The following is a 19078-nucleotide window of genomic DNA, read 5'->3' as shown; positions in this document are numbered from 1 at the left end:
TTGAAGAATAAATAGGATTACCCAGAGGTAAATGATTTTTGATTAAACATTTGAGAATCATGTTTTTACAGAACTGTAGCAGGCCATTCTACTCAACAAGTCTGTGTTCCACACAAGCCTCCTCATGTCATTCTTCAGCTAATCCCAGTCACACATTTCTCTACTCCTTTCTTTCTTATTTACATATTTACTTTCCTTTAAATTATCCGTGCTATTTGTCTAAACCAATTGCTACAAAAGTGAATTCCATACCCAATTGCTGCCAGGGTTAAAAAATTTCTTCTGAGTACCAGACTGGATTTCTTAATAACTACCTGGTAGGTATGGCCTGTAGTTCTGACTTTCCCCACAAGTGGAAACATCTTCTCCCTCTATCAAACCCTTTTATCATTTTAATACCTTGAATTATGTTCCCCTCAGAGTTGTACTTTCTAAAGTAGCTTCAGCCTGTAATCTTTTATCAAACTAATAAATAATTTTTTTGCAGCTTTTTTTAGTGTCTCTAGAACTTTATTAGATTGGCCCACAACTAGCTGGGAAACGCAAGGAATGAGAAAAACCTGAACTTCTGATTGACCAAGTCCCACTCATTAGTTCCTGACTGAGGCCTAACATCAAGTCAACATCAACAACTTATGACAACAGTGAGTCATCAACAGTTATGTCATCAGAACTGCTCACAATATGCAAGTATGGTCTAACCAAGGCAAGATAGAAGTTTAGTATTTCTGTACTTCTAAAATATATTCCTCTAGATACAAGTTTGAGTAGATTTGTTAAGATTTTCTTTCCCCTTATTCAGTTAATTTTAACTATACTTCAAAACTACTCTGCTCTGCTCCTTTATCCTATTTAGAAACTTAAGGTTAAATATTCAATCATGTAGCACCACGTGCCACAACAAAGAAGTTAATTGTAAGCCTAATTGTAAATTTGGGCAGGCATGGTCACTTACAGAAATTTGCTTTGTGTCCTCAGAGTATTATGTCACACACACACATTTTATATATTTCCAAATGAATGACTCCTGTCCATTTATTCAATATTTTCACGATATAGATCCCCTTTCAATAACTTTCCAATTTAGTGGAACAGAGTTGACAACATAATATTGCTCTGTTTCTACTGAGAAATTTCAGTCCAGTCTTTTTTCTTTTTTTTGTTTTTTTTTTGAAATTTTTCTGTTTAGTTTGGTTTGATATATTGTTTATAATTTTTCTTATTGATTTGGGGATTTTTTTTCTTTCTTTTCTTTTATATATATAATAAATTTTTTCTTTCCTTTCTTTTATGTTATATTCATTTACTAAGAGATCGTGGGATCTACAGATTTTTTCAATATTTTATTGTTCTTTATGATTATCTATGCCATGATTGTTCTCCTGATCTCTTTGTATTACATGTACAAACATTGATGTTATATATTAATCTGTATTAATTTGAAAACTAATAAAAAGTTGAAAAAGAATGACTCCTCACCTCCACAACCCTACTCTGACAATTTATTAATAACACATCAAATTTGTCACAGACCATCCACAAAATTAATTACAAATCCCAACTTACTGTTTTTATTGTAAATTCTGAAACTATGTGGGATTTCCAAGTCAAATGTGAATATAAGTGTCTTGACACTGATCTTTCTCAACTTTTGCCAATCAAAGTAACTACCCTTAGCCTTAATATCTGTGATTTGTTTTGAAGCCAATCCCATCCTATTGAAATCAGCTTTTCTAAGAAATAATTTAGTAATAACAAGTTCTTGCTTAAGTATTACCACTACCTTCTCTGTCCCTATTTTTCACTCTGAATGTTACCGACTTCACTTTACATGTGCACTGTCACTGTACACTTTGGCTGCTGATGGAGATTTGAGTCCTGACCTTCCATCTCCATTTTTAATTTCAAGCCTTTTTCCTCCTTTGCAATACTTCCATTGTCCAGCAATGCTTTCTACCAATCTTCCCGTGATGACTGCCCCCCTCCAACCCATCACGCATTTTCATCTTCGTTCCCTCCTGTTGCCATCCAGGCTTAAATGCATAACAAACGTCACTTCTCTTAAGAGCCTTAAATTGCAACTGCTTCATTTTCTTCTCTCCAATTCTACTTGTCCAGCAACCTTGTTTGTTTACATCAGGAACAATTCCATTAGTCAATCCACAATCATCATCGTTCTACTCTGCTTTTCAGGATGTTCATTTACTTTGCACAAAGCTGTCATCAACCACACATGCTAGGCAACATCGAGTCACCTCAAAGTTTTCCAAAATGATTATACCATCCACCCCACCCAAATAATAATTTGGATGAAGGAGCAGAGTTTTGTATATCTTAAGTTTGCAAATTATACCAAGAGGTAAAGGAAGTTCCATGGATGGGAGCAGGAAATTATATTAGGACATCAATATGTAAAATGAGTTGGATAAAACCCTGTAAGGTAGTAGGTTCCTCCAGTTTGGACCCAGCAAAACAAATCTAAATACTCCCTTAATAATGCAGGACTGAAAATAATGGAATTGTAAAGATCTGCAGTTCAAGTATATAAATCACCAAAACATTGTTAGAAAATGTCATTTTAAAAATTAATGCTAAAGAAGCCAGAATATAAAATGATTGAAGTACAGAATCTTGGTTCCATCTGCACTCTCGAATACCACTTCTGAGGAAGGATAGTGCTGACCTTGGCTGGTTAGAGTACAGTTGCAGCACAATCATATCAAAGAATTAAAGCCTTAAGTTAGAAAGGCCTGGTATAGAAACATGTCTTATACTCTGCTGAATACAGAAGGTTAAGGAGAAGTCTAACTAATCTGTTTAATAGGGTAGACATAAACTACTTCCTTTAGTGATAGAAACGAGAACAGAATAACACTAGAAGGAACATTAGAACATGCCCTTTATTTGGGAAAATACTACCTGATTTTCCTCCTGATGGCCAAGGGAAAACTGGAATGTTCTTACTGATAACACTAGGTCTATTGAAATTTTCAAGAGTAAGGATCTTTGCTGAGTAAAATATATCAAAGGAAAAGAATCACAAGCAAATAAACAGAATGGCTAAAAATTGTGCAGGAGCCAAATGACCTTCTCCTCCTATGCAAATTAATTACCTGCCCAAATGCAATACAATCAGATTGCACATCTGCATCTTTTTCATAATTTCTATTTCTCGTAACCCAATTTATCTAACTAAAAGAGAATGTAGAATGGATTTCAATTAACATTTCAAAACAAAAAATGCTATTGATGAATGTTCTGACAGGAGTATAAGAAATTCAGGTGATTCAGGTTTTGTTCTTCAGATTACAAAACAGCCTTCTGTCTGGAATTACAATAATAGTAATCACAAAGTAGCACTATACATAATGAATGCAATATTCCACAGCCACCTTATTTTGAAGAGTTATGATAGTAAGATGCTATACAATAACTCAGGATTCACTATTTTCCAAGTGAGCAAACATAATCCAACTTTCATGCTTTTAAAAATGACTATTATTACAATGCATTAATGTACATAAAATTAAATATGCTTGCCCTGTGTAAATATAAAAGAGAATGCACACTTCTAACTAGATGTCCTTGTCGTGGAATCCATTGATTACTCAGTTTTTAAAGATAGACAATTTTAACTGAAGTATCTTTTCATTTTAGTCAAAGAGATAGATAACTGAAAAGTTATTCAGGATATCCTCAAGTTACACTATTCAAAATTAAGCTAACCACCAACCTGATAAACTTAGACCTAATCGGGTCATATAAAGACATCAAGACTTCAGCATCTTCCCCTATTTTGCAGACAACATTCTTCAGAGTTACAAACAGACTGAAAGAAGGTGTGGCAGCAAACTTCGCTTGTCTGTTTATGTCAATATTATGCTTCTGAGACTGCAAGAAAGACAAACAAAAGGTTATTTTAGACACCAAGGACATACCATGCACTCCATTAGCCTCTTTCATCAATTCAGTATTTTATCTGCACGTTACAAGTGAGTAGCAAAACTACATACAATGCTAAGAGATAGCTGAAAGAATGATCATTATTTCCTGAAGCCAATTAAAATGCTCAAACAGGAAGTTTTTTTTAAATGGAATTCACAGTCACCTTCAATATGCCATCACAGCCTTATATCTATTAAGAAAAAAATAAGTTCAAGGTCAAAATCTAAGATCTGGCACCACATTCATGACCCATCATGCAAATGTCCCCTGCCCACTTGTATGCTTCTAAGATCTAGACTAACAACAGCAGGTATGTCAAGGTGCTGGAAAAATACCAACGTTGTCTCCACAAAATCCTCCAAAATGGAGAAGCAAACCAATGTCACTGCCTTCCCCAAGACCAGTGTCTCTGATATTAAGGCCCTAGTTACTTTCAGCTGACCGCATTGAAATAGACACTGTATTCCGATCTCTCTCGTGGAAATCATGACAGAAAAAAAGATTCAAGAATGTTCTCAATGCTCTCTTGAAGAAGTGCAACATCCCGAGCAAGTCCCAAGAACCTCTGGCGCATGGTTGCTTCAAGTGGGGTATAGATTCATAGAGTTATACAGCAGAGGAATGGGCCCTTCGGCCTTCTACATCCATGCTGATCTTTTTGCTCATCTATGCTAATCCATGTGCTCGCATTAAGCCCATACAGTCCTATGCCTTGCTATTTAAGTTCCTGTCATTGTGTTCGACTCCAACACCACCTCAGGCACTCAGTGTAAAAAATTTTCCCCTCAAATTCCCTTTAAAACGGCTTCCTGTCATCTTAAACCTACGCCCTCTTGTTTTTGCTAACTCTACCATCAGAAAAAGATTCTATCTACCCCATCTATGCCTCTTCCAATTTTATATACCTCTACTAATTAACCCCTCAGCCTCCTTCACTACAGAGAAAATAAGCCCAGCTATCCAATCTCTCCCCATAACTTCAGTCCTCCAATGCAGGCAATAGCCTGGCAAATCTCCTCTGCACTCCCTCCAGCACAACCACATTCTTCCTACAGTGTGGCAACCAGAACTGCACAAAATACTCCTAGTCCAGTCTAACCAGAGTTCTGTGAAATTGCAACATAACATCCCAGCTTTTATATTCTATGCTCCAACCTATGATGGCAAACATGCCATATGCCTTTTTCACCATCCATTTTCAAGAAGCGATGGATTTGAACCCCAAGGTCCCTCTGTTCATGAACATTCCGCAACAACAACCTCTCGCTCAATGTCATAGCTGATGGTTGACTTCAGGAAGGAAAAGGAGAGCAAATATGTGCCAGACTACATTGGGGGAGTGGCGGTGGAGAGACTCAGCAGCTTTAAATTCCTGGGCATTAACATATCAAATGACCCCAGCACATAGATGCAATCACAAGGAAGGTGCACCAGTATCTCTTCTTTCTTATGAGATTGAGGAGGTTTGGCTTGTCACCGAACACTCCAACAAACTTCTACAGAGGTACTGTTGAAAATATCCCGACTGGTTGCATCTTGGTCTGATACAGCAATTCGAAAACACAGGAACACAAGCAGCTGCAGAGGGTAGTGGACTCAGCTCAATACATCATGGGCACATCCCTCCCCACAATCAGTGGTATCTACATAAGGTGCTGCCTCAAGAAGGCAACATGCATCATAAAAGATCCCCACCATCCAGGCCATGTCATCTTCTCATAGCTACCATCGAGCAGGAAGTACAGAAGCCTGAAGTCCCACACCACCAGGTTCAAGAACAGCTACTTCCCTTCAACCATTCAGTTCTTGAACTAACAGGTACAACCCTAATCACTAAAATATAGCAACACTAGAGCACTTTGCACTAAAATGGACTTATTGTTTTGTTCTATTTGTGTTCTTTCTTGTAAAAATTGTGTATAATGTACATTTTTCCTGGGAATGCTGCTTATATGACACTGTGTGCCTATGATGCTGGCACAAGTAAGTTTTTCATTGCACCTGTGCATCCATGTACTTGTGCATAAGACAATAAACTCTAATTTGATTTTGATATTCCTTAGCATTGTAACATTTGCTGTATATGTCTTACCTCTATTTGACTTCCCAAAATCACTTTGCACTTGTCAAGTTCAAGTTCTGCCAATGCTCCATCCAACTTTCCATCGGATCTATATCCTGCTGTAGTCTAAGACAACCTTCATTGTCCATAACACCTCCAACTTTCATGTCATCCACAAACTCATTAATCATACCTCTTACATTCACATCCAAGTCATTAATATACATCACATAAAACACCAATTCTTGCAGTAGACTACTGGCCAGAGACTTCAAATCAGAGAAACATTCTTCAACCACTACCCTTTGCCTCCTATCACCAAGTCAATTTTGGTTCCAATTAGCCAGTTCACCTTGGATCCCATGTGCTTTACCTTTCTGAAACAACTTACTGTGTGAGATCTTGTCAAACGCCTTACTAAAGTCTATTGAGACAATATGTACCACCCTGCATTCAAACTTCTTAGTTACCTCCTCAAAAATAATGAAATTCGTGAGGCAGGATTTCCCCCACATAAAGTTATGCTGACTATCCCTGATCAGCCCCGCTTCCCAAATGTGCATAAATTCTGTCCTTACGATTTTCTCCAATGTCCAGTACCACTGATAAAATGTTCATCAGCCAGCAGTTACCCTACTGTCCTTCTTAAATAAAGGAACAACAGTCACTGTCCTCCAGTCTTCTGGCACCTCACCCATGGCTAATGAAGATACATAAACATATCTCAGGGCTGTACCTACTGACTTCCTCGTTTCCCAGAGCAACCTAGGATATATCTCATCTAGCCCTTATCAGTCCCATGACACTTAACAGCTCTTCCTTCTTAATACTAACATACTCCAGATTATTCATGTAGCCCTCCTTGAACTCATCATTTTCCATAGTGAATACATAGATGTATTCATTTAGGATCTCACCCACATCATCTGGCTCCACACATATATTACCCCTTTGGTCCCTAAAAGAGACCCACTCTTTCCCTGGCTACTCTTTTGTTCCTGGTATACTTACAGAATGTCTTAAGGTTCTCCTTAATCTTACTTGATAAGGATATTTCATGGCACCTTTTAGTCCTCCTAATTTCTTTCCTAAGTTCTATCTTGTACATTCTCTATTCCTCAAGAGAGTCCCTCAATCCCGACTGCTTATACCTGCAAGATGTTTCATTTTATTCCTTTTCAAACCTTCAATACCCTTTGTCATCCAAGGTTCTCTAATCTTGCCATCTTTGCCTTTCACCCTTACTGGAACCTGCTGGCCCTGAACTCTTTTAAAAGACCCCAACTTGTCAGCTGTTAATTTATCAAATCTGCTTTCAGTCTACTTTCGCCAGGTCCTCTCCTACGCTATTGAAGTCAGCCTTCCCCCACTTCAAAACCTTAACTTGAGGGCCAACCTTATCCTTTTCCATAACTATCTAAGGAGCATTTGGAACAGCATTGAGAACCTCAAAGCCACACATCAGGAGCACCAAGAGGCAGCAGAAGGATTGTGCTATCTTATAAACTACCCTCAGCCACCACCTGCCTCAACTATGGAAGAGTCACTGGTTCCCATATGGCCTCATTAGCCACATCAGAACCCACACCTTAAGGACTGCAGCGGTTCAAGAAAGCAGCTCACCACCATCTTCCCAAGGGCAATTAGGAATGGGCAATTAAGTGCTGGCTCAGCCTGCAAAACTCACATCCCTTGAATGGAAAAAGAAGATATACTGACAAGATTAAAAAACATACTACTGGAAGAATTCAGCAGGTCAAGCAGCAACTGTGGAGGCAAAAGTTCCAGACGCAGGGTCTCGGCCCAAAGCATCGACCATCCTTTTGCCTCCACAGATGCTGGTTAACCTGTTGAGTTCTTCCAGCAGTTTGTTTGTATGTTGCTCCAGATTCCAGCATGTGCAGTCTGTGTGTTTCCACACTGACAAGAAATAGCTTTCCAACGGATGTATATAGCTGAATCCAATAAAAAAGTTCACTCTCTGAAAAATTACAACAAAATGTATGAGGTCCAAAATTATTCTAGTTTATTATCTCCACCAGAAAAAAATAATTAATTCCTGGACCAATTACAATGTTCAGACAGGAAGTTCCCTTAAAAAAATAATCACTATAATCTCCTAATGAATAAACATGAAAACTTAAAACTTGCAAAGTTCCAACGGTTATTTAAAATGCTCTTCCAAGTTTTTAAGTTTCCAGATTTTCACAGGAACCTCCTCACTAAAATATCTCTTCTCTACGGTTAAGTTGTCTCGTCCTATTTGCTAGTGCATGACCATTGGTGGCTACACCCAAAATAGTCAAATTAGTATTTATTGTATTATACATGCTGATCTGCAGAAATATATATTTTCTATTAAAAACTTCTGAGTAAAGCTTCCGTTTTAATTTTTTTTTAAATCTATTCACATTGAAACTTTTGCACAATAATTTAACTTATGGAGTGGTAAACTTTGGAATGCTCGGGACGAAAAAAGATTGAATGTTTGGGATAAATAAGGCTTTGTGATTAAATTTGAAAGTAGCAATAACAGCTACATTAACAATAAAAGAAGAAACAATTTATTAAGCTTTGACAATCTCATAGTACACAGATTGTTTATTAGCAAGCCCTGCCTACTCCCTACCTCCAAACCACTGCATCCATACTCCAAGAAGAATCTCAAATTGTGCACTCACAAGATATTATTGAAAAGAACGCAAAATGAGAAAGAAGGCATGAAATATTTTCCAATTTCCATTAACAGTCCCATGGAACACATTTTATCAACTTTGATATCAGCGGACAATCTTGGGAAAAGATTCCCTTAGAGCATTATGTATAATGAAATCACAGACACATTTATAAATAACAAATTCATATTGTAGTTGTGAGGCATTAGAAAAGAACACAAAATACTTCTGAGAGGAGGAACATCTCTTGCAATTTCTATTAACAGAAAAGTTTGAGTTCAGAGCAATATGTCACATCAGCAGAAAAAATACCAGTAAGTCATTTGTTAAATTTTCTCAGGGCCAAATGTGTAATGAAATCATAAACCTATTCATCAAGAACAAGTTTATAATTGCTCTGCAAATAGAAAAAAATAGAACTTCTCATCACTCAGTCAATCTGATGAGCGAAACTATCTCTGTGGCAAAGCATATCAGAGCACCAGTAATGAACACGCAACTTTCAGAAAATGATTTCATGTTTGAAGCTAAATCTTGTTCCCATATCTGTTCAAGTATGTCACAGGCATAAATGTGTAAACTTCCACCAAGTACAAATGTATTCACAGAAAACCATCAGAAATTCAATGGCATCGCCTTTTCAATATTTTTTGTGTTTTGTCTTAATTCATTCTTTTGCATAGCCATAGCACAGACAGAAGATTGTTGCGGGAGTGGGCAAAGAAAAATTATCCAATTTTTGTTTAAAAAGCTAATTTTACCATGCATTCTAATGAGAATCCAACTACCGTATCCAAAATTATACATTATGTTTTTGGGTCACTGAACCTAACAAGTTGATCATCTGATCAATGGAATGATCATGTAATTATGACTATAATGATTTGTGCATTCGACATTGTTGTGTAAGTCTTTTCGTATTGCATTATGCCATCAATTCCTTATATAACAGCCAACAAATTGAGTTTACAGTTAAGTAGCGATTATTAGGCGAAATCTTAAACAGAAGTTGTATTCTGAGGGTGTCAACACTTCCAACAGATTGTTAGCCAAGAGATTCTAGCATCAGACTGTTATATAGCTGGATACACTAAACTATTTCAAAAATCAATAGAATGCTTAACTGCTGAATTAAATCAGTAGCTGAGTCCTGAAGCTACAGCAATTAAAATGTATTTACTTCCTCTGCATTTTCTGTCTGCTCGCAAGGTCATATATTACAACTCTACGAATAAAACCTACAATTAAACTTTAGTAATAAAGCTGCAGCTTACAGGCAAACAGGATGGCATTCCTATTGTTTGTTATGATCAGCAAAATTATAAAAAGATTGTCAAATCATCTTTATTTTGCAAAAAAAATTCCATTATCATTTCACTGTTTACTAAGGCATCCATGCATCAGTAAACAAGAGATTGGAATAATATCCAATATGGCCACCTTTTTGAAGGAAATTTAAGATTACGAAAGGGAACTTCTTAAATTATTTTCACTTTTACTCCAAAATAAAGTTTGCACCTTCACAAAATGTCATAGCAATATCAACTACTCAGAGCACATATACTATTTAGTTTTCATGATAAAATGTAAAAATTAGATAGGACAGATTAGTAACCACAAATTTTACATGCAACTGGACAAATTCATGTCAAAAATCTTAATGTTCCATCTACAAGGGCTTTGTTCAATAAAACCAAAAGGTTTTCTTTTTAAAAAAAAGTGTTAGTTTAATACTACCTGACATAAAATGACAAAAATATTATCTTTAAAAAAAACTGAAATAGCTGTCAAATTGTGAGGGCTCCAGATCTTCTACTCAAAATATGCTTTGATGTCTGATTGGAAATTCAGAACAGAGGATAACTTGAAAGCAATGAACCATGCATCATGAGCAATTTTAAGGTGTAAAATTCTTTAATCTTTACACCACAATTGTGAAAACTCATACTTTTCTAGTTTAGTAAGTGGACGTTGTTAAGTAGCTGCTGGCATAAATATTAGAGTTAATAGATCTAGTTTGAAACCGATGGCCCATTTTGAATATCTTTGATCTGAAATTGCTAACATGTTTAAGCTGTGGAAAGAATAGTAAGCCATATAGTTAATTGTGCCACATACATAAACATAAAAGCAAAACAGTAAGCAGGGTCAGCCGTTCAGTCCCTATTAATGTTTGGGAGATGGCAATGATTTTTTGAGACTTAATTTTGGATCTAGAATCATAAGTTTAACTTGATTCATACTGGTGGCTTCTAAATCGAACAGAAGTTTCTCTACTTACAAGAATGGTGGGTAAATGTGCCGTATTCTTTGGTGATAAATTGTTACAGACTAGGTTACTATTGGTGAATGTCCCTTTAAGGTAGAGCATAGTGGTGTGTGTGTGTGTGTGTGTGTTGGCATGGTTACGACAACAGAAGATAAAGGACGTAATGATATTTTTGAAAGGTGGGGGGAAGAGACCAGCCTGCTAGTCTCTATCAATGGATGAAAAACGGTAACTGTGTCTGTCACTACAATCCACATATGGATTTTTGGAGTAATCCGGTGGACTCTACTTTGTCATTAACCTGTAGAGGGAAACAGGTATCTGTGTGTATGGTCACAATTCAGATGCCTTTCAGGGTGGCAGATACTTCGGAACAAAGCAGTGGAGTTCACTTTGTTGTTGACCTGTAGAAGTAAACAGGTGTTTGTGTGGACAGCCATGATTTGAGAGCCTTTCGGGGTGAGGAAGATGCAGTGGAATAGTCACTGCTGAGTAGACACCGAGGTGTCGTATGAGTTCCAAAGTGGAACATCTGGATTTCGTAATTACCCTCTATTTTCTCTCTACATCTACGTTTTGTCTTCAGTCAATGGTGGTTGTTGAAGAAGCCTTTGCTCACGTTTCACCTTATGGCTTGCTGAACTGAACTTTAAGAACCATTCCTGGACTTGGAGTTTGGGAATTTACCACACACACACACTACAAGTTTAGTTTTTGGGGTTAATGTTTAAGATTTAACATTTTTACTTTTAATTTTTCTTATTATCATAAGTAGTTATTAATAAAGTAGTTTTAAACGCTTATACATGACTCAGAGTGTTTCTTTTGTTGCTGGTTCATAACATAAATATGAACCTGAACACCTTTCACGCCAGTTCAAAGCTAATTTATGAATAGTATTAAGAGATTCTTGACAAAAAGACACAAAATGAGATCAGGTTCAGTGGTTAAAAAAACTTCAAATGCTAAAAATGTTATATTTCCACAATTATTTTGAATTTTATTGAAAATTCAACTTTCTTCCTGGTCATTGCACCTGCAATAAGAAATCTACTTCTAGTTTCTCAATGCAAATTAAAAATAGCAGTGATTCCAAAACAGATTACTAAAGTACATCATCAACCGCCTCTACTTCCATGCTAAACTTAAAATTTCTCCAAGGATGAGAATCCGAATCGTTTATTATCACTGACTTGTATGATGTGAAATTTGTTGTTTTGCGGCAGCAATAGAGTGCAAAGACATAAAGATTACTATAAATTACAAAATAAATAAATAGTGCAATAAAAGGAATAATGAAGTAGAGTTCATGGACCATTCAGAAATCTGAAGGCAGAGGGCATGAAGCCTCCTCTAAGTCAAATTTGTAGCCTTTTGTGCATAATTTTATTTAATGCACAAAGGAATGCCTCAGCACAACACCCATTTGCCTAGAAATTGGACTTTAGTATTTCTTATTCACTAAATGGGTGCTGCAAATGGTGCCATCTCCAAGTCAGAAATCACAAAAACTACTAAATTGGGGCATCCTTACTTTAAGATATCATTATCATGATTGATCCCCTTTAAGAGTGTTAAAACCCATCTGTGCAATTTCACAAGCAGCAGCTGCTTGCTAGACAGGCAGCTGGCATGTCATTCATGTACTGACCCACATTGCTCATAAAGAGATCCCGTGTCTTCAGCTGCCAGATTGTGGAAAATGTGGAAAGGGGAAAACTGTGTATCAGTCTCCCAGGGAAGATCCCTTCTCCCCGACTAGAAGCGGGCCCAATGATGCACTATGATCATTGATGGCCCCAATTCCCCATGAACAGCAGCAGACATCAGGTCCACAGATCAAAGGGTCAGTGAACTACACTTAATAATTCAGAGAATTTATGATCTTTACAGAGGTCTAAAGCATTGATGCTTTTTTAAATAAAAAATTCATGGGAGGATTTTTAAACATGGAACAATAAACTGCTCTTTAAATCACACACAGTTCACTACTTTTATTGAACTTGTTTAATTGTCATTCATTAAAATGAACAGTGCAAGTATATGATATCATAACATGGTAAAAATAATGGACAAATGACTCTACATTAGGGTGAAAGACTTCTAAAGAAGCCAGAAATGAGCTCAAACACTTCCAAAACAGGCAAATTTTGTCTTTTTACGCATGATTTGTGCATTCAGAATAGACACAAAAGGGTCCAATTTCTAGGCAATTAAGTCTAATCACAGTTCACTTGTGATGTCATGTCTTCAGAAACAACACTGGTTTGGCCCCCTTCCAAATCCAAATTATTTTTTCTCTACCCTGCTATTGTTAAGTTTACTCTTGATAAGCAGCTATTATTTATTTTGCATAGTACTGAAGACTAATTGGATCATTCATAGACAAGCATTGTTAAACTTTTCTGAAAATGAACAGCACATTTTTATCTTCCCAGACTCTTTTCAGGGTTCATGGAGGCACAACCTAATGGAAATAAGAGCAAGCTCAATGTATATGTGTTATCTTAAGGAAACAGCACAAAATATAAAAAGCATACTAATAATGACAAAATAGAAAAATGTTGAATTATTTAGCAAGTTAAGAATAAGCTCAACCACTCTCCTATTACTATTATTATATAATGAAAAGGCTTTTTTTTTAAAAAAAGCAAATTCTTCACTGTAAAATTGTAAGTAATTTGCATTACATCAACTCAGTTTAAGTTATGTGGGCTCTATTTTAAAACAAAGCTGGAGTAACTAAAATACAATAATAGTTATCATGTAGAACATACTCAGGAGGTTATAAAAGTCATACACCAAGCAGCTGCAAAATGTCACCGAACAGACAGGAAATATTGAAAACAGAAATTCCACAGTGAGGTTTTATGTTTACATAGGACAGTCATTGAAGAATGAAATATGTGGCATAAACAAATTATTTTGCTGCAATGCTACTGCTCAGTGCCCCCTTACCACTGCATCTGAAATATATTATTACATTTTTAAAAGTCTTGATGAGAAATTTACTTTGATAACTATTACACAATTTTTAATCTTCAGTGTGGGAATATTATCCACACATTCGGTATTAAAATGTTAAATAACCTGACAGCAGGTCACTTTGCAATGCAGTGCATTGTAACTAGAATATCATTAACAGGCATCTGCAAGTTATCTTCCAACAAGTAGGTAAGTGCCACAGGATTGGCATAAGATTGCTTGCCTTTCGGGACCAGGACAGAAGGAACATAAACTCCCAAACTCTCTCCAAAAGGATTTGCTCACGTAAAAGTAATTATCGAAGGTTATTGATGATTATTCTTTTCCAGAGGAAAGGCAAGGGTGAGAAACAGGAGGAAGTAAAATTAGGGCAAAACATCACCTCAATTGATAGGGGGAAAAGGAAAGAGGAATATATCTGCTTGAGGTGAGTATCAGAGTCCATAAATCCACAAGTGCATGACTTGAACATGATCAGACTTTTGATTAAGTTCTGTCACATAGTTCACTCTGCAAATTTCAAGGCACCTCTTTATACTTAGTTCTAAGTCTCAAGGCAAGATTAAGGGAAATTTATCCCACCAAGTCAGAAAATGTCAAAAACAGTCAGAGCAAGGAAGCCACTTGAAATGGCACACCTTTAATTAGAGGATTCTAAAATATTGAACAACTGGACCAAGTACCTGAGAGCACCTGCTGCTGTCTTCAGATTATTAGCTTGTACAATATGCAGCATACAACTATCAAGTCTCTGCACAACTGGAAGAATACTGCAGAGTACCTTCAGACTGATGCAGGCACCAGAACTACATAGGACATGCAGCACAAAAGTAGATCTTTCAGCCCAATCAGCATTTATGCTCCATGAGATTCCTCTCTTCTTTCCTCATTTATATCCATCAACAAAACCTACTCACTTTCCCCTCACATGCCCGTCCAGCCTGCCATTAAACTTATCGACATGATTCACTTGCACTTCTACCCTTACCGCTTTGAAATCCTTCCCTAAACTTATGGTCTTTCTTGCTGCACCTCTTGGCTTTTGCTCAGATCACTGGAAATAAATCATTTAAAATCATTGGTAAACTCTACACGTCCATTGCTATTAACACTCTGCATTCTATACAGCTCATTTCATCTAATGTCAAAACAAACCAGTAAATAGGGTCCAACTAAGCATTAGCTCAGGGTCAAATAGAAACTTTTCCCTTTATCTAGTAATTAAATATATCACAACATTTGGTTATCCTCCAGATTTCATAAAATAAACAACTTCAGGAAATGGGTTAAAATATAATCTATAATAGAAGTTCGTTAAGATCGCAGATAAGCATAGCAGCATGGAATATAAATGAAACAGGGCAATCCTCAAACATAGAAACCTAATAACAAATACAAAGCAGTGTAAACAGCATTTGGAGCACCAATTCAGAAATACTTTTCTTCAACAATAGTTTTGAGAATTTTGCATATTCCTGCAAATAGACAGGTACTTTTCACTAGCAACAAACAATCTGCTGGAGGAACTGAGCAGGTCGAGCAGGATCGGAGCAAAATCTGTGGAAGGAAAAGAATTGTCAACATTTTGGGTCGAAACCCTATATTAGGACCCTGCCTTTCATTAGACAGCCTAAGAACTGTTGCAGATCAACTGAGAAATCTAGTTTTCCTTTGTTTCAAGGAGGGAAAAGAAGAATCATTCAAGATATTGCATCAAGAGAATTGAAGACCTGGACAGAGCATCAGGAGATTCCAACTAAAGATGGCTGATAGAAATTCATTTGTTACCCAGCCATAAACCTTATTTACTGAATCATCCAAATTCACATTACAAATACAATAGCTATGGCTTTGTAATCAACAATTAATTTCTTACAAATAAAAATCAAGCTCATCCTCGTTGGTTTCTGCCAAGTAGGGAATATTTTAACATAATGAAATGTACATTTCTGAACAGAGGTTATTTCTTTAAATAACCCTAGTTTAACCACGGAAGTACTATGAATAACAGGCATGACAAAGTATTCTTTATCCTGGCCTGCACAGAGACACATGTGGGAAATTAGATGAATTCAACTGACAGTTTACAGGAAACACATTCAAAGGGAATCAAAGATTTTAGCTGTTGAAACACCCTTGGATCTATGTTACCACTCCTTATGAGCAGCAGTGGGTCGTAGTTGGTGGTTGTCTATCATTATATTTTTAAAGTTTATTATCAAACTTCTTAAAACATTTTTACAATTAAACATTTTACATCCACACTATTTTTACATTTAAATTGTAGTCAATAATGTAGCCATTTTAATGACTTTACATGTGGACAAATTTATGAAATAAAATAGAAATCATGGGGAACAGGAATTCTGTGGAACTCCTATATCATTCTTATGCTTGATCACAACAATCATTTAAATATTTTCCAGATTGATTTACAGTACCTAGATGTGACTTACCAAGTACTTCAGACAAGTTGTATGCATTAATTGGAAAATTTCCAGCTTTATCTCGGTGGTCAGTCTTACAATAGCCTGCTCATTTGATTACAATTTATAAGTAGAATGTGGAAGGTTTAAAGGGCACATCAGACATTTTCTAAGCAAGTCTCAAAATCATCCATTATTTATTTAGACATTAAAACAAAAGATGTGCTTACTGCAAGAACCCTGACCCACAATCACAATTAACAGACTATGTCTAAATATTAAAAACAAAATCAGAACACTCCAGAAGTTTATCTGTTTGTTTTACTTACCTTTTCTTCCTGGATTCTTTCTTCTATCCTTTTCAATGCTACTTCATGAGCTCTAAACAGACTGATGGTGCTGGTTTGGTCAGGGTCTAAAATATTGCCATCTTCATCTCGAACCACCAGATCTAGATCAAGGATTCTAGAATTAATTAGAACAGAATGTCAGTAGGCTAAAAGTAGAATAGCGTTCCTTCTAAAACTACCTTTACTCCTGCAAAAGCATAATCCATAGTGACATATAATAATTCTTCTTTTACATAATTTCCCTTTGTAAACAGGTCTGCATATGTTATGGTAGTGCCCAACTTTGGGCACATTGGTGCTGTGGGCATTTCCTCACAAGAACCTGGATTGTAAAAAAATATTGTTACATTGCTGGATATTACTCCACCACAATTTGGTGTTTTGGTAAACATTATACTAAAGATGATTTTTCCCATTCACCTACACAGAAACTAACTAATTTTTTTGTGTACAAATCACATACCAACATATTTTTGCCATATCATATATAAAAAAGCATTTATGAATAGTGCTCTCAGTGATAAATGCATTCAATGTTGAACATAAAGAAGGCCTTCGCTTGCATTCCCTTGATAAGTTTGCAAGTCATGACTTGTAACTAGAATAAGAACATATTAATTCCACCATGCATTTTCTGTTTTAGCAATGGCTTAAAACAGTAATATTGATATTCTTCTCTGTAACTTAGGTCCACTATGCCAAACAATATCAAAGGAAGGAGGATAGTATGTACAAAAATAGAAATAAATTAATTCCATAACAGAATGACCTTAAGAAGGTCTTCTTCATTGCTGGGGTTAATCAATACATTCTATTGTTCTACACCTGTTGTTCATTAAAATAACAGAGACAATAATTTTGAAATCATTTTTGTGTGCATTGTTATAAATGTTAACATGCAAATTTATGCCACAAACAGCCTATTATGCAGCTGCACAACGGAATCAGCTTTTGTCGCGAAACTATTCATTTGCTTTCTACGTATTTCTGAAGGTCATCATACTATTGGGACATGAGCCTTTTAAAAATAGTTTTAAAAATGAAAAGAAATTTGCATATGTATTTTCATAGAACAGATCATTGTGATGACTGAGGATAAAGATAACAGTTTGATGTTGATGACATGTATATTGAGAACAGTTTCAATTCATTCATTACTGAGGTAGAAAATGTGCATAGTGAATAAAGTTAATTAGGTTTTGAAGCTTAACTAAACATGGCATTAATAAAAAAACATAAAGGAAGAGTGAATTACTTAAAGTTGGAGAATTTGATATTGAGTCCTGAAGGCTGCAACATGCCAAGATGAAAGATATTATTCCTCAAGCTTGCATTGGGCCTCCTTGTAACAGTGCAGGAGGCCACATTGTATAAAGGTCAGAGTAAGAGTGGGATGGTGAATTAAAATAGAAGGTAACCAGCAGACTGAAAATACATGCTCTGCGAAACGATCACTCAATCTGTGCAAGGTTTCTCCAACTTAGAGAAGTCCACATTGTGAACACCAAATGCGCACATTAGATTGGAAAATGTGCAAATGAATCACTGCTTAGCTTGGAAACGACTGCTTGATGGTGGGAAAAGGAGGTGAAAGGATAAGTATTGCATCTCTTGCAGCTGCAAGGTAAAGTGCTGTAAAATGAGAAACAGGTAAGTGGAGACGGAGAGCAATCCTTTCGAAATACTGAAAAGGGAGGGTAGGGAATGATATGCATGGTGGTGAAATCTTGTTGGAACTGGCAGAGATTGCAAATTATGATTCTTGAATGTAGAGACTGGTTGGCTGGAAGGAAAGAACCAGGGGAATTCTGTTCTTGCTCTATCCAGGAGATGGAGTGAGACCAGAGGTGCAGGAAATAGATGAACTGCAGTTGAAGACTCTGTCCACTATGGTAGCTGTCTTTATATGATTCCCAGCATTTGCAGTTTTTTTTAATTTTCAGATCATTAATAAAACCCAACGTCAGTATTATATTAATCAACTTTGTTTAGATATAAAATTCAAGAAAGCTGCAGATACTGGAAAACTGAAATACAAACAAGAATGTTGAAAACACTTAACTGGTCAGGCAGCTTCTATGGAAAGAAAATATGAGTTAACATTTTTGACAAAGGGTCTTCGACCTGAAATATTAAGTCTATTTCTCTTTCCACAGGTGCTAGAATCCTTGGAGAACCATTACTCTTAGAGTTAACAAAAATAATTAAGGTTTAGGTGATCTAGGAGTAGAGTTTGAAGATATCACCTGGAATAGAGCAAAGTACAAAGGTGACCGTACCCAATTTGAAGGCAGTAGATGAATACCCATTTCTTTTTAAATAATTGATTCATAATTACATAATCAGACAATTTATATAAAACCAGC

General features: G+C 36.2%; 1 protein-coding gene across 1 annotated transcript in view; it reads right to left on the bottom strand.

Moving 5' to 3' along the window:
- Positions 1–19078, bottom strand: part of dock1 (dedicator of cytokinesis 1) — a 432222-nt gene that overhangs the window by 323742 nt on the left and 89402 nt on the right. The window contains exons 7-8 of the mRNA XM_052026984.1: positions 16692–16827; positions 3734–3891 (exon numbers count right to left, since the gene is read on the bottom strand). Of these exons, the coding sequence (XP_051882944.1) occupies positions 3734–3891; positions 16692–16827 (294 nt within the window). The remainder of the gene's footprint in view (positions 1–3733; positions 3892–16691; positions 16828–19078) is intronic.

Source organism: Pristis pectinata, chromosome 12, assembly GCF_009764475.1.
Source record: "Pristis pectinata isolate sPriPec2 chromosome 12, sPriPec2.1.pri, whole genome shotgun sequence".
In the NCBI taxonomy this organism is placed as follows: Eukaryota; Metazoa; Chordata; class Chondrichthyes; order Rhinopristiformes; family Pristidae; genus Pristis; species Pristis pectinata.
This window is presented reverse-complemented; position numbering and strand designations above follow the sequence as displayed.